Source organism: Drosophila grimshawi, unplaced genomic scaffold (genome assembly GCF_018153295.1).
Source record: "Drosophila grimshawi isolate 15287-2541.00 unplaced genomic scaffold, ASM1815329v1 contig_848, whole genome shotgun sequence".
In the NCBI taxonomy this organism is placed as follows: domain Eukaryota; kingdom Metazoa; phylum Arthropoda; class Insecta; order Diptera; family Drosophilidae; genus Drosophila; species Drosophila grimshawi.
Genome location: NW_025063692.1, coordinates 906,802 through 931,623, shown reverse-complemented (window position 1 = coordinate 931,623; position 24,822 = coordinate 906,802). Strand labels below are relative to the sequence as shown.

The 24,822-nt window shown below is 43.5% G+C and overlaps 1 protein-coding gene across 1 annotated transcript; it reads left to right on the top strand.

Annotated features, from left to right (window-relative positions):
* Positions 1 to 301: 301 nt before the first annotated feature.
* LOC6569546 lies at positions 302 to 5,460 on the top strand. Its single transcript, XM_043215962.1, has 4 exons — positions 302 to 325; positions 589 to 1,044; positions 1,353 to 1,553; positions 4,571 to 5,460. Exons 1-4 carry the CDS (start codon positions 302 to 304, stop codon positions 5,102 to 5,104), a joined length of 1,215 nt encoding a protein of 404 aa, XP_043071897.1. The 3' UTR covers positions 5,105 to 5,460.
* The last annotated feature ends 19,362 nt before the right edge of the window (positions 5,461 to 24,822 follow it).

The following is a 24,822-nucleotide window of genomic DNA, read 5'->3' as shown; positions in this document are numbered from 1 at the left end:
CAGCAACGACGTCGGCAATTTGGCATGGACAAGGTTCGGACCAGCGAGATAGAGAGAGTGCGAGAGAGTGAGAGAGAGAGAGAGAGAGAAAGAGAGGAAGAGAGAGAGAGGGAGAGAGAGAGAGGGAGATAGAGAAAGACAAGACGTGAGACAAGAGAAACGTCCGATTGACTCCGTCTTCGACTTCGTCTTCGACTTCGTCTTCGAATTCGACGTTGGCTTTGACTCGAACCGCTGACGAATTTCACAAAAGTGCGCAAGTCGGACTCCGGCCAAGTTCGTTGACTTTGTAGCGCAGTGTATGCTGAGATTCGCATATGCTCCGGTGATTCAGCCAAATTAAGACTTTAATTTTAAATAATTATGTCAGCCGACACACAACTGCAACAACAACAAAACGATAACGATAACAACAAGCGCACGTTTTGCCCAAATCATATCGCACCTGCTGTACCCACACACACACACACACGCACACACACACACACACACACACACACACACACACACACACACACGCACGCAGTCATTAAACTTGTATTGTATTGTGACTTGAGTAACGGGAATCCACCCTGCTCCCATTGACAGACGACAACTGTTGGCCCGCCCACAGCCAGCAGCAACAACACCAAAACGGCCAACACAACGAAAACGACAACAACGACGACGACGGAGGCAAAGCCGCAGTTGCCGCGCAGCGCCCGAAGCCGTCCCCAGACAGCGGCAGCCCTGCTGATGCTCGCCGCTCTAATGTGCGCCGTCAGCGGTGGCATTGCTGCACCTGCACCTGCACCTGCACCCGCCCAGCTCCCTGCCACACTCGGCGACCCGCTCGCCTCAACGAGCGTCGTCATTCATCCAACGGTAAATCGGACGCGTCTCCAGAAGCGTCATTACAACGGTGGCAGCATCAAGGCGCGCTTCTACAGCGAACTGAAGCGCACCGAGCTCTACTGGAGCAATGCCTGCGGTGGCAACTGGACGGGTCCCGCCTCGGACACCAGCGTGTTGCGGCCACACAATCGTTGTGCCCAGCACAAGAAGGTGAGCACTCGCCCAGCATATCCCTGCCAGAGACAAAAACAAACAAAAATAATTCCAATTCAAATTCATTCGATTTTCATAATCATATTATTATTAATCAATTGCATTTTTTTTTGTTTTTGTTTTTGTTTTTGTTTCTCTTGTTTTTTTTTAATTGCTTGCATGCCGCGTAACATAAACAATTCGCATTTGTGGCATGAGATGGCGATATTTAAAAGAGCGAATAGCCGAAAATAGAAATGCTTTTGATATGTTGATAAAAGGGAATTTGTGGAAACTAATTGGTGTTGTTCTTGTTGTCTTTGCAGCTGCTTCGCCAGCTACAGAAAAAGGCGCGCAGCGAGCTGAATGAGCTGCGGACGAACAACAAACAGCGGCAACAGGTCAACTCGCTGAAGGCACAGGTCACATCCTCCAACCAGGCCATTGACATATCCAAGTACCGCATGTGGAGTGTGCACAGCAGCAAATACGAGTTCCTGCCCCGGCTCAATACCACCGAGCATCAAGTAAGTATACATATATACCATATATATATATATATATATAGGTAGCAAACTTAGAGCCATAAAGTCGATTAGAGCTTGAAACTGGGTCACATGAGGACCCATTTCACCGTTCGTCGTTGCGTAGGTGCAAAATTGAAAAGTGACACAGCGTCACAAGGCGAGACGGTCATATGAGTTTGGTCATTGGATTGCCAATAGATATTTGTATGTATGATTGCGAGGGCAGTTACAACATTCCCAACGACTTTCGCGTAAAAACTCAGAGAGAGAGAAAAATTACTATTAATAAATGCCACAAATTAGATGCGCAAATTAATGCCGCACGCGACTTTGTGGCTCTTGATAAAGAATCAAAAAAAAAGAAAGAGAGAGAAAAAACTGTCAAAATGCTAAATATGCCCACTAAATGGCTAATTTGTTGTGAAAACAAATCAGCTCAATTCGCGTGGCCAAACAAACAAACACGGCCAAGAATAAACAACGGGACACGTGCCACTCATCGACTCGAAGTGTGTGCACATATATACATATATATATATATATATCAATATATATTTGTTTTTGAGGTGAGCTTCAATCTGCCCAACATACTCAGTTGATGAGCTCCAAATCCAAACTTTAAACATCGAAAGAACGCGAATCACGCGAATCACGCGATATAAGCGAAGTTTATTGAAAATTCTATTGCTGACAAATGAACGCTGGCAAAGTGGCAAATAGATAAGACTGTCAGCATTATGAATAATACATTGGGCTGCCCAGTTAGTGTGTCATTTGGGGAGCAGGCAGCGATTGCCTGCGGGCTTATCTGCAATACGTATCCGCAATGAGCAACCGGCAGTATCTAGATTTTAAGCTTGTCAAACATCACGAGTTAAATTTAATTGCCCGTCGACTACAACCTCAGGAAAATATATAGTTTGCCAGCAAAATTCAAAATAATGCACAACTTTTCAAACAAATATTTGCATAATGCGCTACACAAAATAGATGTATATATATATATATATATATATGTGTGTGTATATGTATAAATTGATGATTATGCTAATTTGAGAGATATAATCATTTTGGACCTGGCTTGCATTTATGAACCCAAATGCGAAAACTTGGACTTTACTTGGCTAAACTTGGCTTTAACTCAACTGTCCCTCGACTATGGCACTTGACAAAAGCCTCAACTCATCATTATAAACAGAAGCGCCCAAAAGACGCCGCTTAACTCTCTCTTTGCTCACTCTCTCTCTCTCTCTCTCTCTCTGTCTCTCTGTCGGACTGTGTATGTTTGTCTCCGTCTCAGTTGAGCTTTGCTGCTGGTGTTGGCTAATTGCCATAGGTGATGATGCTGTGGCTTTTGCTATGTTCTATACTTAGACGGCCAACCTCATCATCATCATCATCATCATCACCAGCCTCATTATCGAGCAACTCTGTGTGTGTGTGTGTGTGTGTGTGTGTGTAACTGCTTAATAATGGCATAACACAAGGTGCGGGGCGGCTTGCGTTAAATTTCTCATTGGCGTCACTGGAGGAAGACGCGCATAGGAAAAAAACCCAAAAAGTGTTGGCAATAGCAAAATAGTTGAGCAAAGCAAAGACGTTAATTGTTGACATGCTAACCGATTAAAATGATGCACTCATACCCAAGTACACACACACACATGATGTATGTATGTATGTATGTGTTACTGTTATTCTTGCTATTAACGATGACAGTTCCATTAAGGAGAAGTGTGACAGCATATCGAAGTTATTTATGGACTCTGGGCTCTAGAGTCTAGACTCTATAACAAATATAAATAGAAAAACCACTAAATATATCAACAACAACAACAACAACAGCAGCAGCAACAATCGCAAGAAGTACGACTCAAAGGCATAAGGCATTTTATCTAAGGAGTTGCAGCTCGTACGGCCTTTTGACGTCACAGCAGAGTTGAAGCAACGCGCAAAGCAAAGCAAATCATTTCACACTTATTTAAAGCTAATAGGCACCAGCGGTGGTGCTGGTGTCGACGTGGGGGAGGGGAGTGCGAAGTTGATATGCTAAAGCAATCTGAGCGCGCGCAAATTGTAAACGACACACACACACACACACATACGCGGAGAGAGAGAGCGAGAGAGAGAGAGAGAGAGACACGCTTACGCACACGCACACACAGAGGCAGAACGATAGAGAGATACGAGCGATACGAAGCGCGCGCGCGCGAATGAATCATGCGAATGAGCGAGCCGTGGATTCCCCCAAGCGACGGCATGAATGAAACGAGCGTCGATAGGCGAAAAAGATGACGATGACGATGACGACCGACTAAGCGACCGACCGACCGACAAGCAAATAACAACAGCAAGAACAACAACAACAGAAGAGACGACCGACGACCGACGAGCGACGAACGACGAACGACCGACTTCATAAGCACGACGCGAAATGCGAAATACTTTGCGAAACCGAAAGCACAATTAGGCAAACGGTCAGGCGACTGCTGAGCGGTGAATGGTGCGGTGTGAGGGGGGTGCGGGAATTCACTATACGGCGAATTGGCGTTCGCTTTTCACTTTCAGGCGACGTGCCGTATGATTGATATTTGATTATTAATAAGCTACGTGCGACGCGACAGAGTTCACTCAACTTGCGCATATATTGTAATTATGATGGGTGGAGGGGGGAGGGGGAGCGTATGGGCGCGTGTGGGTGAGGTGGGTTAGCTGTTGCTAACCGAAGCTAGCAAGTTTCTTGCACACTAATTGTTTACAGTTAGCTGCTAAAGGAATAGTTTTATGCCTGGCAAATCGATCTAGAAACCAAACCACAGCACTTAAGACGACATATGAAAAAACAGTAAGGATTTTGATTAGTTTCAACTTTTATTTAGCAATTTGCCCGAATTTGAAAAGATGGAAATGTATTTATTTATTTAAGGAGCAGGCTCTCTTCTTCTTCTTCTTCTACTTCTTCTTCTTCTTCTGCAACTAATGCAACAAATGTGCGATTTGTTTTTGTGTTTTACTTACAGCTGGCATTGCGTCGCGTCCACAACGACTTGCAATTCTATGTGGCCGCCTTCAGCTATCTGCGCCACGCCCAGCTGCACTGGGATTACGAGAATATACAGAAGCAGAGCGTTCTCTCCTCGGAACTGCAACGTCTGCGGGCGAGTGCACGTTCCGTGCTGTGCCTCGTCGAGGAGGCCATCAATGGCACCAGTCGGCTATATGCGCCCATCCGGAAGAATCAGCGGCAGAAGATGGCCGCGCCGGAGCGCATCAAGACGGTGCCGCTGCATCTGATGGAGAAGCGATTGCATCAGTTCCAGACACCGCTGGTGGCTCTGCATCGACTGGCGGTGTTGGTGGCGAACAATGAGTCGGCGGCGCAGCCAACGAAACCGTTTGAGCTGGATGCGCTCTTCCTCAAATACCACTACATGAAGTATTTGAAGCACATAACGCAGCTGCTCGCGAAGCAGCGCAAAAGGAACTGCACGAGTCGTCCAGGAGCGGTCGCACCACGGCCCAAATTGCAGAAGAAGCAACGGCCAAGTGCGTAGCTGCTGCTCCGAGTCTAATTCTCATGACAAAGGACACGCTTAGCCAAACAACAACAACAACAACACCAACAACAAGAAGAAGAACCGGCTTTGTTGTCACGTTAATCTTAAACTTAATTTATTATTATTTCGATAGTGGAAAGAACAAACCCCCTCTCAACGATAGCTATGAATGACATAACGAATCCAAATCCGAATCCGAATGCCAAGTTCGAAACGCAATCGAACATGTCCAGCAACTCTAGCCTAGAAACTAATCCGATGTTCATATCGATTATTTATTATTCATACAAATAATTAGCTATTCTCACCATTTTGCGAGTAGATATTTACATTAACATTTACATAACATTTACATTAACATTAACATTTACATTAACATTTACATTTACATACATTCGTCTTCTTCTTTGTTTGCTAGTCTAAGGCCTCACCGTATTATTTATTTGCAAAACATTCCCATTCACTTATGCTTAAATTCGCACATCCAATAGATCCTAAGATCCTCAGATCCTAAGTGAATGTAATCGCTATAGAAGCACGACTTTTGCCTTGTATTACAATGCTGTGATAATAGTTGATAAACGACGCCCATCCAATAACGCGTACGTACTCTCGTCTAAGTTGGAAGCAAGTATCTCGACCAGTTGCTATGAACATACAAATACACACACACACACACACACACACGCACACATATATATACAGACACACACACATGCATTTAGCCATAAGTCGTTTGTATTTATCTGGTATTTCAGATGTATTTTGTACTTGTATTTTTTTTTGAAACATGTTTTGTTTTTGAGAACGATTTTTTAATCAGTATATATAAATATATATATGTTAGTACAAACTGAAATCATTGAGTTTTCATTCTATTTAACAGAAGAAGTAAGTATAAGAGAACAAGCGTAATAAATCTGTTGATGATTAAAGATAGATAAAGAGGGGAAACGAGACAGTGTGAGAGAGAGAGAGAGAGCAAGATCGATTTTCCAATCGATTCAATGGCTTCTATTTATACTCGCCTCTTTGGCTCTTTGGCGAAATATGAATCATTCAAACGTTACGAATAGTATTTTCTGAGTACTTAAATCATTTGAAATAATTCATCGATTTTCAACACGAATTGGGAATGTTCGTTGTAATGTTGCCAAGTGATTCATTTGAAAATGTTTACATTTGAATGGAGCGCCGTGTGTGGTCCTTTAGTGTGTAGCGCCATATCAATTACACAGTGACTCGAAATCGGAATATATAGCGCCATATCAATTACAGCGACTCGATATCCATTCCCACAGTCCGAGAGGGCAGCTGCATTGTGCATACGCAGCGTACGCCCGATTGCAATGCGATCTCAGGTTGATTATGCCACTCAAACAAAATCAGACATCAGCAAGCCGAAGAAGCACAGCAACTGGGCATGCCAGCTCGAGAGCTACCCTCTACACAGCGTCATCGCAGTGGCAATAAAGGAGAGTTTACTTCGATTCGAGTACTAAGTAATATTATGGCTTTTTATTTATTACAATTAATCACCAATAAATAAGCTGTAAGTAAATATACTTGCCCAACTAATATGCCCAGTGCCAAAAGACACACGAACAGGGTATGCATGCGATAAAGGCCGAAACAATCTTATTTCGTATTGCCGGCGACTGTTTTTAATTGCAGCTAGAAGTAAATTACGCGGCATTTATAGACTTGTATAAATATTTTATGAGCCATATAATAATTCCTCAGTTGCATTGCTCTGAGCTCTGTTTACTGTTGCCAGTTCTTGTTGTTGTTGTTGTTGCTGCTGCTGCTGCAGTTGGGTTCCATCTCGATCATTTTAACGACATGAACACAGCGACAATTTTCTGCTTGTGCTTGTGTGTGTGTGTGTGTGTCTGTGTGTGTGTGTGTGTGTTTTTGGTGTTGCTACGGCATATTTGTTGTTTTCTTTTTGGGAGCGCTGATTCTTTTGGGCTTATCGCAGAAGAGGAATCTACGCACACCCTGGACTTGGACCCGACACGGGGTCCACGGTGCACGGTGAACGGTGAACGGTGAACGGTGAACGGTGCACGGTGCACGGCTCATGGTCCATGGTCGATGGTCGATGGTCGATGGTCGCTGGTCGACGGTGTACGGCGTCTTCAGTCTTCAGTTTCGATGTGCTCCGATGTGCTCAGGGCTTCCCTTTGTGTGTTACTAATGTCTTTCACCTCATTTGAGTGTGCGTGTGTGTGTGTGTGTGCGTGTGTGTGTGCGTGTGTGTGTGAGTTTGTCGCGGTTTCCACCTATTGCTCTGCGCCTCGCTCGCTTATCGCACACAATCAGCAATTGTCATTAATTTCGGACGCTGTGTACGTGCTCCGATTTGTCTCTTGGATTCTCAGTGACTGATTCAACAATTTAATATGCAGCAGCGGCAGCGTATGCAGCGAGCAGCGGAGTCGGGTATGGAGTCGGGCCGAGGGGCGATCATCTCAGAGCCCCTGGGACAACAGTAAAGATGCTTATCGTTTTGATTTTATTGTGGGCCCCGATGCAGCCTCTTACATATCCATCCATCCCCTCTGCTACTCCCCTCCAGCGGCAGTTCTCGTCGAGTCGAGAGGCATGCAACTATGCGGCCGGCGCACACCATTCACTAAATTCATTGTCGCACAGATTTAGCTGCCACCCCCTGCCCCTATGATACACCTATAATGATCAGCACACTCACTCTAATATTCTCTCTCCCTTTCTCTCTCTCTCTGTGTCTCTCTCTCATCAACCCTTTGCTGAAGCGCCGTTTTAATGGACTTTCCAGCAAGTGCACGTAGCGCTCATCTATCTTAAGTTTTGATAGGTTTTTACGAGCGTATTCAAGCGTTGGCCTTTATTAGATTGAAAATTATGTCTTTCTATGAGAAATGTCTAAATTGTTGTCTCCGCTTTCAGTTGGTTTTTAGGCTCGTTTTTGTATTTTTGTATTTTTGTTTTTTGTTTTTTTTTTTGGTTTTTGGTTTTTTTTCCTTTCTGAAACCTTTTTGCCCTGTGTGTTCCTCAATGAACTTACGCCTGGGTCTTGGACTCTGACTGGAACTGATTTAATCTAAATGTTTATTTGGTTTCTTTTTTAGTTTATATATACATATATATATATATTTTTTGGTTTTTTATTTGTTGCTTCTTCTGTTGCTGTTTTGCCGGCGGTCACGTGCAACTTCTCATAAAAGAGTAGTTGCTTTTGTATGTATATCTTTCAGTGACAATTAATTAAAAATATCTTATTTCGTTTATGTTCTGTGTTAGCTTGTTTTTTTTTCTCTTTGGTTTTTGTTTTTTTTTTTTGTTATTTTTGAGTTATGTTTTCCGCTGCAGATTTATAGATAATGGCGTTACATTTATGGGCCCTAAATGCGACACACACAAACCCAAAGAGCAACAGCCCAAGTCGCAATGCATCCCAAATCGCCGAAACAATCAGCGACTACTTAATTCCCCTCATTCCCGCTCCTCTCCTTCCCCCATTGTTCAACTCAATGAAATAAATTGCAAAACGTTTTTGATTTTTATGTTTCGTTGGCGTTTTTTGTTTTGGCTTTGACAGTCTCACGACAAATGCTTGGAAAGTGCTGCCTCAGCTTCTGACACTTCTTGGACGCCTGGGAATAGGTGTTGAAATCTCTCAATTTGCGCGCAGCCTCAGCAGTTTCTGCTTTCGCAGAATCAAAGCCCGCCGCGCAGCTGTGAAGCAATCGAATCACAGATTCAGCACTCAAAATCCACATATGTATATATAACTATGTATGTAACTATTCATGACCACACCACACATCCATCCAGATCAAGGAGTGAGCGAGAAAGCGCGAGAATATTATGCTGACAGCACCCAAAATGCTAAAGTGGGCTGGGGATGTGTGTCTTACTGCTTAACCAACTAGCAACTAGTCAAGGTGTTCGAAAAATCAAAATGATATTGAAAAACTCGTTGACAGGAATATTAAATACCCTGTCACATTTATCACATGAAACCGAAAAGTTTCTATGATATCCAAAAAGTCATTTACACGAATACCTGGCGCATTTCGATACAGAAATATATAAAGAGCTATTATTAATTGATTTTTTATATATAATAAATATACATACATGTATAATATGCAGAAGGCAAAAGGAATTGAAAAAAGATACACACGATCTTAAAGCAACTTCGCTATAGAATATCTCCAAGTCGTTGTTTAACATTGATATACGTATGTATATAGATGGGTAAGATATTTTCAAAGGTGCTTTCATATGTTCACCATTGTTAATGTGACCTAATTAAGCCATCGCAGTTTCATTGTAAACACCCTTCAAATTAGATATGAAATGTCATTGAGACATTTTTAAAATTATATTTAAATTAAGTTAGCTTATAGTCTACGATCTGAGGCTAATAATAAAGAGCAATAGCAGCGAAGGCAATGCATCAATGGAAATGCTTACAAATTTACATGATTAACTTATTTTCAATTTATTTTTAGAAGGTTGCTTCTTTAATATTCATATATATTTGCAAGACAACAGTAAAACAATTAAATAACATATTCACTAAAAGGAAAACCAATTTTTGAATTTGTATTTTATGGCATTTTTAACTTTTCCCAACACACAACTTTTCTCAACCCCATTAATTTCTGTTGACTTTTCCACCGACGAGTTTTGTGGCAACTTTCTCGAGGAAAACTGATTGAAGAATTGTGTGCATTGTCTGCAGCTATGGAATTTGAACGCTCTGAGCCAAGTTACTGCCGCATCTCTACGGACTGTGGGTCGTCAGTGCGGCGCCTTGGCCCATATAAATTATGCTCGGTTAACAATGGGGATTTGTCGGGGCGTTTGGCCTAGGCTTATTGTGTGCAGTTTTCCGCTTAATAAGGCAAAAGGTGTTTCAATTGCAAAACAATATTGGGCAGTTGGTGATCTGACCCAGTCCCAGCCATAGCCATAGCCACAGCCCCAGCCCCTGACTGACCTATTGTGCTATTGGCAGCAGCAGCAGCAGCAGCAGCAGCAACATAAAGTGACAAAAATTATGAAAGAATTTCGAGTGGACTCGCCAAAGATCAAAGGTGACGCGCCCACTTCAAAATTCGAGAACGACAATTGCGATTTAATTCAATTGAGAGCGCACAAAAGAACAAGGACAGGGGTAGGGACAGGGGCAGGGACAGGGACAGGGACAGGGACAAGAGCGCACAGCGACAGCTGAGAGTACACAGGATAGGACAGGACAGGACAGGACAGTACTGTGACAATAAAGTGATCAATACCAGAAAAATGTTCTTAATTGTCAATGAATGCATACAGCAAACCGAACCGAACCGAACCGAACCGATCCGAACCGGACCCTTGACCTTTTGCGGCTGCCCAGCGAGTTGTTGTTGGTTGTTTTGTTTTGTATTGTTTGTGAATGTTGCTGCTGTTGTTGTTGCTGCTGCTGCTGCTGCTGCTGTTATTGTGCAATTGCCGTGTGCAGTTCAGCGCTTGAAAAGGTGAAATAAATTGCCCACCACCCAGGTGAGAAATGCCCAATCCAAGCACCTAAACATTTTTGACTTGTACGTGTTTTGGGAGTATTCTATACAAATCTGCCTCACACATACACATATGCATACTTCTCTCTGTGTGTGTGTGTGTGTGTGTGTGACAATGCACGGAATCATTATAATTAATGGCCAGGCTGGCGCCAGCGTCGGGATCGAGAACGCAATCGTCGGCGAAGGGGCCCTGTGAACCAAATCCGAACTTTGCATCTGAGATTTGAGTATGGATGTATGGCTGTATGGCTGTGTGTGTGTGTGTGTGTATGTGTGTATATTTGAAATTTATGTGTGTTTCTTGTGCCATATTTGAAATGCGCACAGGAAACCGGGCAATGAGAATTGATGAACGTGCGCTCTCGATATCCTTTCGAGAGCCGCCTTATCACCACTCAGCATCGACAAAAGCAAACAAATAGCGAAACCGAACCTTACCGAATCGATCGGTCAAAACAGTCAAGTAATCAGTCAATGGGCACACACAGGTTGTGCCCCTGCTTACGGTGCGAGACAGATCGAGACAGATCGAGACAGATCGAGACAGAGAGAGAGAGAGAGAGAGAGAGAAAGTTAGGGGAGAGCGGCGCGGGAGAACGTGCCTCACAAGTGGCTGCACAAACATTGACACAATCCTTTTGAAAGGATTGGGAACGTGCGAAACAACTTAACAAACAAATGCGATGCACAAATACAAACACAGAAATACAAATGCAAGTACAAAGCAACAGATATATATACAATATATATATATATATATATACATATACAAATATTTGACATTTGCATTGGACCAATTTGAACCGAGTCGCTGGCCAACAACAATTGGAATGTGTGTGTGTGTGTGTGTGTGTGTGAAATGTGTGGTGTTATCTTATGATCTTGTTAACTTCGTGTCAACTTGGCTATTAGCCAGCTAATCTGAACAGAGGGAAAGAGAGTCCTGCCAGTTCCAGTTCAATAAACTATAACCAGATGTCAGCAGGAACGAGCTCAGTCCCCGAATGGGCATTGAAATGCAAGTGCAAGTGCAAGGATGGCAATTGAATTGATGATCAAGTTGACTGCACAATGAACTACATCTATAAAATCGCCATGCATCAATACTTTATTTCACCACTTGTCGATGGAGCCGAGTCAAAGTCCCTGATATAATCCATATGCTTGGCTTGGCTTGAGTGCACAATTTGATTAACAAAAGCTAAGGCCAGACAAGTGGACCAGCACAGGAGACCAAGTTGGGAAGTTGGGAGAATCAGTTGCAGTCAGTCTTCAGTCTTCAGTCTTCAGTCTGGAGACTGCAGTCTGCAGTCTGCAGTCTGAGAGGAAGGCCCACATAGACTAATTGCCCGCGACTAATAAGACATCGTTCTCATTCAATTAAAATATCCATATCTAGTACAATTAGACGACGACAAATGTCCACATTGCGGAGGCTCATTAAACTTGCACGAATTATTGCACACACTTTGTCATACATTTTAATTTCACTTGCCGTGCACACGATGCCAAGTCGAGTCGAGTCGAGTCGAGTCAAGTCAAGTCTACACAGCCAGCCAAGCCAGGCCATGCCTGGGCAAGTAAAATGCAACGAAATCGAACCGATACCAATGTCAATCAATACCAATGCCAAAGCCAGTCCCAGTCTCAGTCCCAGTCGCAGTCCCAGTCCAGACAAAGCCAAGATCAAGAGCAACTCCAACACCAACTCCAAGCAAAGCAAAACAAAGTAAAGCAAACGCGAACAAGGCTATAACTAAATCGCAAACGCAATCGTACACAGACCTGGCCAACAACAAGTAGCAGCAGCAGCAGCAGCACCGCCATCCAGTAAGCAGGCAGCGGAGCTGATCTCTGCGGCAGCAGCGTGCGCTCCACACACATTAGCAATTACGCTCATTACACTTAATTACAGAAAACTAGGAGTGCATGAAGAGATCCAACTGCGGAAGAATCCAGCTTGCAGCTTGCAGCTTGCAACTTGCAGCTCGGCAGCCCGTCAGCCCGGCAGCTCGCGCTTAGGCGGCGGGCCTCCGTTTCAGTTTCGGTCTTGGACTTGGTCTTCGTCTTCTTCTTGGTCTTGGTCTCAGTTTTGGTCTTGGTTTCGGTCTTCGTCTCTGTGTCCATCTTGGTCTCGCTGCTGTTGTTGTTGTCGTTGTTGCTGTCGTTGTTGCTGTCGTTGTTGCTGTCGTTGTTGCTGTTGCTGTTGCTGTAGTTATAACAGTGCCTCGCTGGCTTGTGTCTTTATATGCAGTGGCCGCCGCGAGGATCACGAGCATGCAGAGCAAGTGAATTATTGCAGTCTCATTATGTGCGATGAGTTATGTATGGCGTATTGCTTTCGTCGTCAGGCCACAGTCTCGTCAACATCGTCATCATCGCCGTCACCGACGCGTCGCAGCTTCGAAAGTACTCATGTATCTGCATTGTAACATCCAAACATTCAGTCAGACAGACAGACAGACAGACGGAGAGACGGAGAGACGGAGAGACAGCAGCAGACGTACGTACCATACGAGCAGCCATCTGTCAGTACCAGTAACAGGCAGAGACTCCATCTCCATCTCCATCCAAGACTCGGCTCGGCTCGGCTCGGCTCAGCTCAGTGCATGACTCCGTCGAAGAATGTAGTGTGATGGTCGCCTAAATCAAGCGTACTTAGCGAATGATTTACATTCCAAAAGACAGCAAACACACTGTTTTGCGGTATGTGATGTTATGCGAGCAGCAGCAGCAGCAGCAGCAGCAGCAGCAACAACAACCACTAAAAACAAACCAGCAACACGCACACGCGTGTTCTCTATGTGTGTGTGTGCGAGTGTGCGAGTGTGTGTGTGATCCACAACGCTTCGAGCATCAGCACACTGAAAATATGACGAGCCCAACGAATCTGAGCATCACCTACAATGCTCTTCGTCTACACGAAATTTAAAAGTAACCTAAAACCTGACCTTGAAACTTAGGGGCTTTTTTTAATTAAAATACTTTTTCTGTTTTGTATTGTTTACATTAATTGTGATTGGCGTTTGTCTGTTTAACTATTATAATATTATTTTATTTGAATTATTTTTTAGCCACAATACATTTCTATACAAATAATATTACAATTAATAATGAAAACAAAAACCTTCATTTCAGCTAATAATAATAGTGAGTTATGTTTGTATGTGTTTTAATATAATATTAATATTAATATACATAAATATTAATATTAGTATGAACGCAGAAAGAATATTAATTAAAACGTATTTATTAATAAATACAAATGCATTTAGTTTTTTATAAATTCTATCCAAAAAGTTCACACATATTTTGTATACAAAATGTATTATAATTTATATTTTGTTATTCTGAACGAGCTCGCTCAAATGTACTTGACTTTAATAATAATATTTAATAACATTTAATATGAGGTGTATGTGTGCAAACTGTAAATTGTGAGATTTGAGTTTGTGAAATTGAAATTTGAGAAATGTGACAGCCACTTGCACACTCTGAGCGCAGCCAATCCATATGCCATAAGAAACGCATTGTGGGGCAAGCGATAATAAGCAGCAGCCGCACCAGCCGCAGCAGCAGCAGCAGCAGCAGCAGCAGCCTCAGCAACCACTGCCAAAGATACGGCGGCAGCTTCGACGCAATTTCCGTCACCGTCAACGCTGACGTTGCCGCTGCTGCTGTTGCTGCTGTTGCTGTTGTTGCTGTTGCTGTTGCTGTTGCTGCTGCTGCTTCTACAGCGCGTCACATCGTCGGACGCTTCGTCGCATAAATATCACCAGCAATTACTCAGTCATAAGTTTGCTGCCTGCTCGTTTGCTGTCATGACATGAGTAACTTTGCTCGACGCTCGACGCTCAACGCTCACTTTATAAGGCAACAACTCGCGATGCTGGTCCAGGTCGGGCTCAGTCTTAGTCTCAGTGTCAGCTTCAGCTTCAGCTTCAGCTTCAGTCTCATCCTCATCGTCTTTGCCTGCGTCTTGTCTGGCCATGTGATGCGCCTGCGCCTGCGCCAAGTGTAGAGCTTGCAGCTCCTTTAATGCCAGCCGCCTTCGTCTCTGTAGTAGTCTCTGCCACTAACCCCAAACCCCCTCACTCCACCCTCCCCGCCACCCCCCTCCAACCTACTTCCTGCTCGCTATGCGCCCAACTTTGCCGCTAGGCACAACAGCCGACATGGAGATGTCTGTGTGTGTGTGTGTGTGTGTGTATGTCTGAGGTTTGGGCCATGGCTTTTGCTTTTGCTTTTGCTTTTGGTGTCGGTGTTGGCTTGGCAAATTTTTACAACTTTTATAAACAGCTCGTTGTGCCGGCAACTGGGCGGTAATTTGTTAAAGCTTCCTTACTTTTCAACACTCGAAACGAACCGCAAAAAAAAAACAAAACAAAAAAACTCCGCCTGAGCCAGACTCGGTTTTGGAGTTGGAGTCTGAGCTGAGCAGGCCCCAAAAAAAAAAAGAAAAAAAATTAAAAAAAAATAAAAAACAAAGCAAAGCATCCGAAGCATCTGCATCTGCACACACATTTTAATTGTGCCCCTTGACTGAGACTTGCTGCTTGCCTCTTTTCTCTTGCCTCTCTCCGTTTCTTAGATCCTTGCGCATGCGCCATGAACGCTTTTGGCCGCTTTGACCGCTTTGGCCGCTACTTTGTCTTCTGGCGCACATGATGATAAATTTTCTTGGCCATCCATCTAAGCGCTGCGGCACCGGCATGATCATCATCAGCACCAGCATCAGCACCAGCATCATCGCCAGCATCCACAGCAGAAGCAGCGCCCTGGCTAAGTAGGTCCGCCGTCATTCATAACACACAGCAACACACGCACGCACACACACACTCACACACACACTCACACACACATACACACTCGCATAGACATAAGCACTTGCTTCCTTAACACAAATCAACAGGATGACGGACCTGACACCAGACCGACTCTCAGTCGTCGTCGCAGTCTGATTCTCAGTTTGAGTTCAAGGCGCAGCACAGTGGGCGAAAGGGCATTTGAATCACATTTTTGCATTCTTATCGATAGGCAACACAGCTCTCTCTCTCTCTCTCTCTCTCTCTCTGATCTATACCTGCAGAGAAGAGCATTTGCTTCGATTTCACATTTTATACACTTGAAGAAATCTATTTTGATATTAAAATATAGTAGGTTATGGTGATTATTGGTTTTAAAGTAGCATATTTCAAATTGTAGGGCAGAAGCTTTTCATTTGCAGGCTCTGTTAAATGTCGCCCACTGTTCGCAGATGCAGCACACAGTGTGTTCAAGCAGTATGTGCACAGCACATGCAGAGAACAGTAAACAGGACAACAGTTGCAATAAAAAGTCATTAATTTATAAGTGTGTCACCAATAATAATAATAAATACTCATATTTTTGTAGTTTATTAGATTCAAAATATGATCAAATCAGAGGCAACTCCAGGATTATTCTGGATTTCGTATGCTACTGTAACAAGAACACAAGAAATATTTAAATAAAGCTTTAACTTAAGTTAATGAACAGTTGTTTACTGGAGTGCCTGGTTGTCGTTATTCTTGTCAGCTCTTTTTTTAAATCGAAATTATGATCAATATGTATAATCAAGTCTTATTTCAGACGTCAGATCAATCTGGGCCAGCCACATATTTTTAGCTCTTATCAGGCGCCCCTTCCTTTCAGATTACTTATGCGAAAAAAGCAACAACAAAAAATACACACAATTTATATAATTTGCAATCGCACATTTTTGGTATTTCCGTCGTCATACCGAAAGTAAGCTGCAACAACAACGACACAGCACCGAACTACGTACGTCAAATACCCGCCCGTAAATGTACGCACAACAAGACCTTTAATTATTGCCCGCCCTCAGATTTATTTAATATTGCTGAAATTAAGTATTTGATAACAAATTCGATACGTTCCCCATTAGTTACGTGGGTCGCAACAACACCGCCACACCGGACATTCCACCAAATCCGTAATTGCAAACAGAATGTCGTTTGTTGAACCAACTGATGAATATGAATATCCAGCTGATAGAATTGACAGCTAAACACTGTATATATATATATATATATATATATATATGTACACAAGTGGTACACACTATCCGACCATAATGCATAATCTAATCAGCGATGAGCATAGTTTTCGTCACAACCAACACTTGGGGTGCCCAAATATTTATTTACAAATTCCTTTCCCCATTTATACAGAAATTTGTCTGTGCTGAAGACGCCGGTTTGCTGCTGCTCAAACTTGGCGAAAAGGTCAGTTACATTTGAGATTTTAAGCTGCTTACCAACCAACCAACCGACCAACCGACCAACCGACCAACCAACCAACACTTTTATTTGTTTTTTAATTTTGCATACAACACGCCGAAGACCAAATACCCTTTTGCGGGCAAAGCACTCGGTTTCTTCCATGCTACTTGAAATGCAATGCTTAAGCTTGTCTAGAATTGATGTGTACTTGAAATATATAAAATAATAGTGTAAAAATAATTATTATTATTAGTGTATAAATTATTATTAGTATGGTAAGTGCTTTTGGTAACTAGGAATATTTTCGAAAAATGCTGTTAATTAGAATCGTTCATTTCTATTTCTCAAATTTTATATATTATTAAGAAATATATTTCTTAAATGTGCATTCAAATACGAATTGTTAATTAAAAAAAAACTTACGAATTCTTTGTGAATTAATAAACAAAAAATAAAAACAAACTTGAATTTAAATTACTTTAAAAAAACCTTTCGAACATTTCGTTTTCGAGATTAACTTTCTGAAAAAAGGAGAAACATTAAATAAAGTAACAAATAAACATTTGGGTGAATCCCCCAAGGGATATCGACTTGTAAATGAATTGATGAACAATGGATGTGATGCGATGTCTCGATTTGGTGAGCACACATCAATCCGTGTATCTCCGTGTATCTCTATGGGCAGTGTTGCGATGCCGTGATTCCCACGCTGCCTCGCCCAACAATTGCTCGTTGCAAATGCAATTCACTAATGAATCTATTTATATGCACGGGCGGCGTCAAACCGTGCCAATTCACATAAGACTTGGCTGGGTTTTGCCACAGAACGCAACAAATCGGTTTTTAAACACACCCACAACCACACCCCCCACAACCCTCGGCCCGTCAAGGCCCCAAGCGCAAATTGCACCCCCCCTCCCCCCTTTCCATAACCACCCAAAAAAAAAAAAAAAAAATCCCAATATTTTCCCAATCACCTGTGGGATGAGCACAAATGAGTACTCGAACTAAGTACGTAGAAAATCTGATCTCGCAGCTCAATAAACGTTTTCGCTCCCCTCTCTCCATCTCTCTCTCTCTCTCTCCCTCTCCCTCTCTCTCTGTCTCTCATTCAAGCGCTGTCTCTATGGTCTGTGGCATTTCCGCAGCGCATACATAGAGAGAGGGAGGGAGGGAGGGAGATAGGGAGAGATCACATGTGAGAGGTTGTGGGATGGGTAGGGGAAGGAGAAGGAGAAGGAGAAGGGGACAAGCCAATTGCTTACACAAGCAAAGCATTTGAACCGTTTTTAATTTCGTTTGCTTTGTCTAAAGTCGGTTTATTTTTTCGTTGTTGTTGCTTTTTTTCTTCTTTTTTTTTTTCTTCGTTTTGGACTTTTGGACTCTTTATGAAGATGAAGACGAAGAAGTTTTTATGATGGGAAACATTTTGTCTTGAGTTGTTGTTGTTGCTGTTGTTGTTGTTGTTGCTGCTTAAATCATGTGAATGTGGCAACAACAGCTCTTGGACATTTCCAGTGTTAACTTTGTTGGTGGGCAAACATCAGGCAAACATACAGACCCGGGCTCAGGCTCTAGCTATAGCTATACCTATACCAATACATATAGCTCTGCCAATAGCTATACCTATGTATACCCATACCTCTGACTCTGACTCTGACTCTGACGCTGACTGTGACTGTGACTCTGGGCCACGGCGGCCGCCCCGAAGTGCGGCGTCCAAAGCTGTAACCCATCCATGGATGTATTTTAGAGGCTTGTTGGTGTTGGAGTTGTTGTTATTGCCGTTGTTGCTTTTGTTGCCGTTGTTGCTGTTGTTGCTGTTGTTGCTGTTGTTGTGTTGTGTTGTGTTTTGTTTTGTTTTGCCTAATGACAAAGACTAATATTTTCTTCCTGTGACATATCTCTTTCATGCATTGAAATTGACTTCGACTCTATTGGCAGCGCTGTTGGCGTCGCTGTCGACGTTTGCCGCTCCATTTACAGACGGTTGTCGTCATTGTCGTAGCAGCATTTTATGGAAATTATTTGTTGCATTGCGCTGCTAATGTGTTAAAACAATATGCCCAGGCACAGGCCGCCTGCACATTTGCTTTGCTTCTTTTGTGTGTGCCACAAATAAAATGAGGAAATATTTACACAAGCGGCGGCGGCGGCGGCGACGGCGGCTGCGTCGGCGTCGGCAACGACGACAACAACAACAACAGCGATACAACCAGCTGTGCTGGGCACGCCCCTCTGCCGCCCCTGGCTGCCTCACTCTCTTGGCTCAATTTGCAAGGCAACGACAAAATGTCTAAAGTGTCGTGCCTAGGACCACCCAGCCAACTGCAGCAAAAACAGCAGCTGAACTGAGCTGCGCTGCGCTGAGGCAGCAGAAGGCAGATAGCCAACTAGGCAGCATACCAGGCAGACAGACAGACTGACGGGCAGACAGACAGCAAGGTGCAAGGTTTGTCAATTCATCAATTAACTCCCACTGCGCCAGGTGTGTCCCAGCTCGATGACCATTGCCAATCGCACAAATTGAAATGTTGTCTCGCATTGTGCGAACCTCTCTATTATTATGTTTTTTGTGTTATATCTCGTTTTTGCGAGGGCCTCGCATGGCGTATGCGCGATGGGATAGCAGCTGGGAAACCCTTACAACTTGTGCGTTGTTCCGCATAGTTCTTCCTTTTTCTTATGACTCAACATTCTGTTTACCATACCAATTGTACCGCACCACGATTACTAGGTTCAAGTATTAACAAACATTAGTCTTTCTTCATCACTTAATCAAGAAGATTATATGCCAATATCCGATATAACTCCGAGTTTATCTACACCAACCAGCTTCTACTAAAACTCTTAAATGAAAATCCCGATTTTTTTGGAAAAATCGAGAAGAAAAAATGGATTTTTTGCAACAAGTTTTGTTGTTGGAGTATGCAAATAGCGAAATTTACGCAGAAAGTCTTGGCCGGTTCCCATGGCTGATGAAAATGCGGCAACACACTTACGACACACACACACACACACACACACACAGTCACACACATGTGCTTATGGGTGCTGGCCGCCGACTGTTAAAGTCTCACAGTCTGCCACACACTCCAGCATTAATCACAAATCAAATAAATACAAATAGAGCAGAGGCAGATTCCACACACACTCACACACACACACACACACACTTACATACAAAGAGAGGGAGAGAGAGAGAGAGAGACACACGGCGCAGCACTTGACAATGACACAATGCGTCAACTTTGGCGGCGACTCCGGCTGCACTTGCTGCGCCCATGGATGCATGCAACATCAGTGGAAGGGCCCCGAGGCAAATGCAAAGGCTGGGCTGGGCGCAAGTGTGTTGCCAGAGATCAAAGCAAGAGTGCCTCAATAATGATAATCATCATCATCACGCTCAACGCGTCGTCTTAACAGATCTCTTCTACTTCTACATCTACTACATCTGTAGCCGCCCCAGCTGCGGATTCTGACATGCACAATAACAATTTCTATATGATGATCATGGTTAGAGAGGGTCGGGTGTCGGGTGCCGGGTATCGGGGATCGGGGAACGGGGGTCGGCGGTGTCAGAGTCAGTATTGCTGTTATATGCTATGCTTGCTCTTTTCATTTCATTATGTGGGACATTTAATAAAATTTTCTGATTATTTGTACCCTTTTAAGGACCCTCAATCAATGTGTGCCACCACCTGCCTGCCTCTCTCACTCTCACCTCTCTCTCTCTCTCTCTCTCTCTCTCTGTCTACACTCACAATCAAAACTAAAAGTGGCACTGTTGGCGTTCATCGTGGCTGTTGTTCTTTGGGGCCATCGTCGTCGTCGGTCGGCACTTGGTGAAAATAAGTATTTTGTACGCCTCGTTGATCTTGAATCATGTTCACGATAATCATGATCATGATCATGATGATGATGATGATGATAGAGATGATGCGCTTGGACTGAAGGTTCACTTTGTCGACATGCCTCTGCTGAGGGTGAGCAAAGCGGCTTAAACGCTTGCCGGGATTAGCCTGGACTGAACGGATCACAACGGAATGCGGACCATCCATCCATCCATCCATCCATTCCCGATCAATGCACGTTGCACATACGACCCGTGCGCCATTTGGACTTTCTAATTCAAGACAGGCCCACACCCACCCACACACACACACACACACACACAGAGAGAGACAGATAACATTGTGCGTGCAGCATCTTCTTGTCACTGTCACAACACCAACACCAACAACAACAGCAACAACAACAACAACATGCAAGCGACAATCGCCGCACGCGTTTAAAAGGTTTGTGTATTTGCTATTGTTTGCCAGAGCCAAAGATGAGATGGAGGGCAAAGGCAACATCAACGGCAAAGGCAGAGACTGAGGCTGAGGCTGAGGCAGAGGCAGAGGCAGAGGCAAAGGCGAGGCCAAAGCGGAACTGATCAAAGTCATTCAAACATGAATGAAGTTCATTAAAAACTGATCAAATCTGTTGAGCGAGAACAATGCAAACAAGACAAGAGTAGAAAAGACGCTGATACAACAAACGAGCCAAAGGCAACAACAGCAACAACAACAACAACAGCAACAACAACAACTAGCAGGGGGGAAATTGAGGGAAAGATGCTGTTCGACGTCGACGGCGACTGCGCAGCTGGTTAGTGACATTTTGTGTGGATGCGTATCGATTGTGATTGTCTGTCTGTGTGTGTGAGTGTGTGTGTGTGTGTGTGAGTGTGTGTGTGTGTGTGTGTGTGTGTGTGTGTGTGTGTGTGTGTGTGTGTGTGAGTGTCATAGCAGGCAACTCTCGTTCCAACACTTGCGCCATGTGTGGTTCGCCGCTCCTGCGAGTCCTGCGTGCGAGCATATGCACCCTCCCTCTCTCCCTCTCTCATGCTAACGATCCTGCTGTGTGTGTGTGTATGTGTGTGTGTGTGCAGCAATTTCTTCAATTCAATTTCCCCGGCCTGGTCCTATTCAATTCTCCATGCGGCTTTACAAAAATGATGACATTTCCTGATATTTGTTACGCTCTATTGACAACGGCATCTGCCACAAAGGACTTACACAGGACTACACGGCACACCTGAACAGCAATTACAACAACAATAACAACAACAACAACAACAATGCCACCGACAAGGCACGAACAACATAACGGAAGTGTTAACGGTGCTTTCTTCCCGATAACAACAACTAGTTGAGCCCAAATGCAGTAAACATTATTGGCCAAGTTACATTTGGACATGCTCCCTCAATAAAGTTATAAATAAATAAATATATATATATATATATATATATATAGACTTGAACTTGAACTTCTACTGTTTTTCCAATAATTAATTTAATTATTCAATTGATGAAACATGCCGTGTGTGAATAAAGTGGGTGGCTGGTGGGCATTGAGAAGCTGGGCCAGGTGACGACAACAACGATGATGTCGCGTTGAGTGTGTCACTGGCACAAAGACGATGTCGATGCTGAGTGCTGAGTGCTGGATAAATGGAGGAGATGCTGTGCCGGTGATTATGACGACAAACCATAAAATGCAGCCGACGTTGAGGCAAGCCAAGGCGGCAAAGGGCGTCGCGAGTTATGCTGCTGCCATGGCTTCCAGGAATACGCATTTGGGCCGATGGTCCCATGTCTGTGTGTGTACTGAGTGTCGCTCCTAGACGTGGCTTAATCCACGCACCGCACACACACCGAAGCCAAATGAAAACGAAACCGTGTGCGAGCCACAAAAGTCCTATGCGCAAAATGCAAAACAATATCATCATAAAAACGCAGCGCAAGTCGCCCATAACCGACGTGCACAGCAAAAACCAAGCCAAAACTAAGAGACCCGATGCCAATAGCGGTGCCGGTGCCGACGCCGGTACCAGTCTGCATCCCATTCCCAGTTACCAGTTGCCAGTTGCCAGTTGCCAGTTGCCAGTCGAAAACCCAAAACTCAAAACGCAAACCCAAAGCAAGACCAAGTCGTCGTCACTCTTGACCGCTATAAATCGATGAAGTCATTGTGTGTGCGGCTATCCTGCAAGCCAGCCAGCCAGCCAGCCAGCCAGCCAGTCAGCCAGCCAGCCAGCCAGTCAGCCAGCTTGCCAGTAATGTGCGAAAGAGAGCGATGCAGCCCTGCCCAGTGCTGTGTGATGAGCGCGAGTGGCAACGAGCATCTCTGTTGCCTTTGCCTTTTTCATTTTTATTTTCGTACTTGGTTCGATTTTATTGCCACCTCATAAAAGTAGCATAAACATGTTAGTAGCCTGTTGCTACCGCTACTTAAGTTAGTTGCCAGCGTTGTTGTTGTTTTTGTTGCTGCTGCTGCTGCTGCTGTTGCTGCTGCTGTTGTTGGTGTTGTTGTTATGCTCTTTGCTGGTTGCTGTTGCTGTTACTGTTGCTGTTGCTGCGTGCGCAGAGAGTACTGCAAAGATTTACGAATTTGTTGCACTTTTTATTGTGTGATTTTTACTTCACAGTGGGTTAGTTATTCTTTTTTAGTTCCACTTGTTGTTATCAATCTGCTTTGCATAAGTTTGCGCAGCTGCCGACAAACGGCTCTTGCTGCTTGCATTGGTTGGCTGATATATGGAATAATAGTGGCAGTGCTGAGCTTTACCTATAAATTGTGATACGGCAGGAAAACTGGTTCAAGTACTTGTAGAGCATAACAAGTTCGTTGTTATTGTCTGGTTGGCCTTTCTCTGCTCGTCGGTTCTTCTTTTATTTCTGATTGTTTCTTTTTGTTTTTCTTCTTCTTCTTTTTTTTTTTGTTTTTTTTTTTTTTTTTGTCACTCCTCAGCTCAGCCGTTGTTCTTGTGAAGTTTTTCCTTCAGTGTCAAAGTGTAATAAAATATTACTCATGGTAATTACAATTTTTGTGCTGCGCTGTTGCTGGTTTGCTTTTATTTTTGCTGTCGGCTCAAGTTCAATGTGCACGGGTAAAGAAGAAGAAAAAAGCACAAAAACAATTTTGAACAATTAAAAAGTGTTTTGAGGTGCTTAAATGCCCAGTAACAACAAGAGCAAGAACAGCAACACCAACAACATCGTTGGCTTCTACGCAGGCGCGTCTACGCCATAAACATAACCAAAGTGCTGCTGGCGACAGTTCAACGACATGTTTATTAAGTCATACGCAAAATTTGTTAGGTCTGCCTGTCAGCGAGACCCAAGCCCTCAGCCCCGTTCCCCGTTCCCCGATCCTCGATCCGCAGTCTCCGAGCCCGGTCCCAGAGCTTCGACTGTTAAATGAGAACTCGCTTTCTGATTTATGTGGCCGCACTCTATGAAATTACATAAATGATCATAAAAATGTGTGTTAATAAAACCAAAAGCCAAACAGCAGCCACACACACACACACACAGAGAGAGATATTATGTAATTAGAGAAGTTTCGTTAGCCACATTCTCAACTGCAGACCTGCGCCAGTGCAAAAGCTGCCGATGGAAAACTTAGCACATTCATAAATGGTGTAGAACACGACAACAGTATAAAATCCCGCACGCTCTTATCGATAATTATTCACACATATTCACACGCATTTCGTTGATAAGCGAGGCTTGCCTGGTACTCGACTTTAAATTTAGCATTTAAAATCACAATTGCGATACCAGATAGCAGATACCTCCCAGCAGCTGCAGGTAAAGGTGGAGAGTAGTAAACTTTAATCAAAGATTCATACTTGTGAATATTGTTGAAAAACAAAGTGTAAAGATTTAACGATTTTTTATATATATATATGTATATATACTAATTGAGACACATCGAAGTATGCGGCATAAACAAAATATAAACAATAAATTAATTAAAGCCGTTCGTAAACAAATCGAAATTGTCGATAAATATATACATTATGGATTCAATTCAATTAGCATTGAGGCAATATGAATATCAA

Excerpts from the sequence above, each read along its gene's own strand:
- LOC6569546 (XM_043215962.1), top strand. The coding sequence starts at position 302 with ATGCTGAGATTCGCATATGCTCCG. Across the intron at positions 1,045-1,352 it reads GTTGTGCCCAGCACAAGAAG|CTGCTTCGCCAGCTACAGAA; the intron begins GTGAGCACTCGC and ends TTGTCTTTGCAG. Across the intron at positions 1,554-4,570 it reads TCAATACCACCGAGCATCAA|CTGGCATTGCGTCGCGTCCA; the intron begins GTAAGTATACAT and ends TTTTACTTACAG.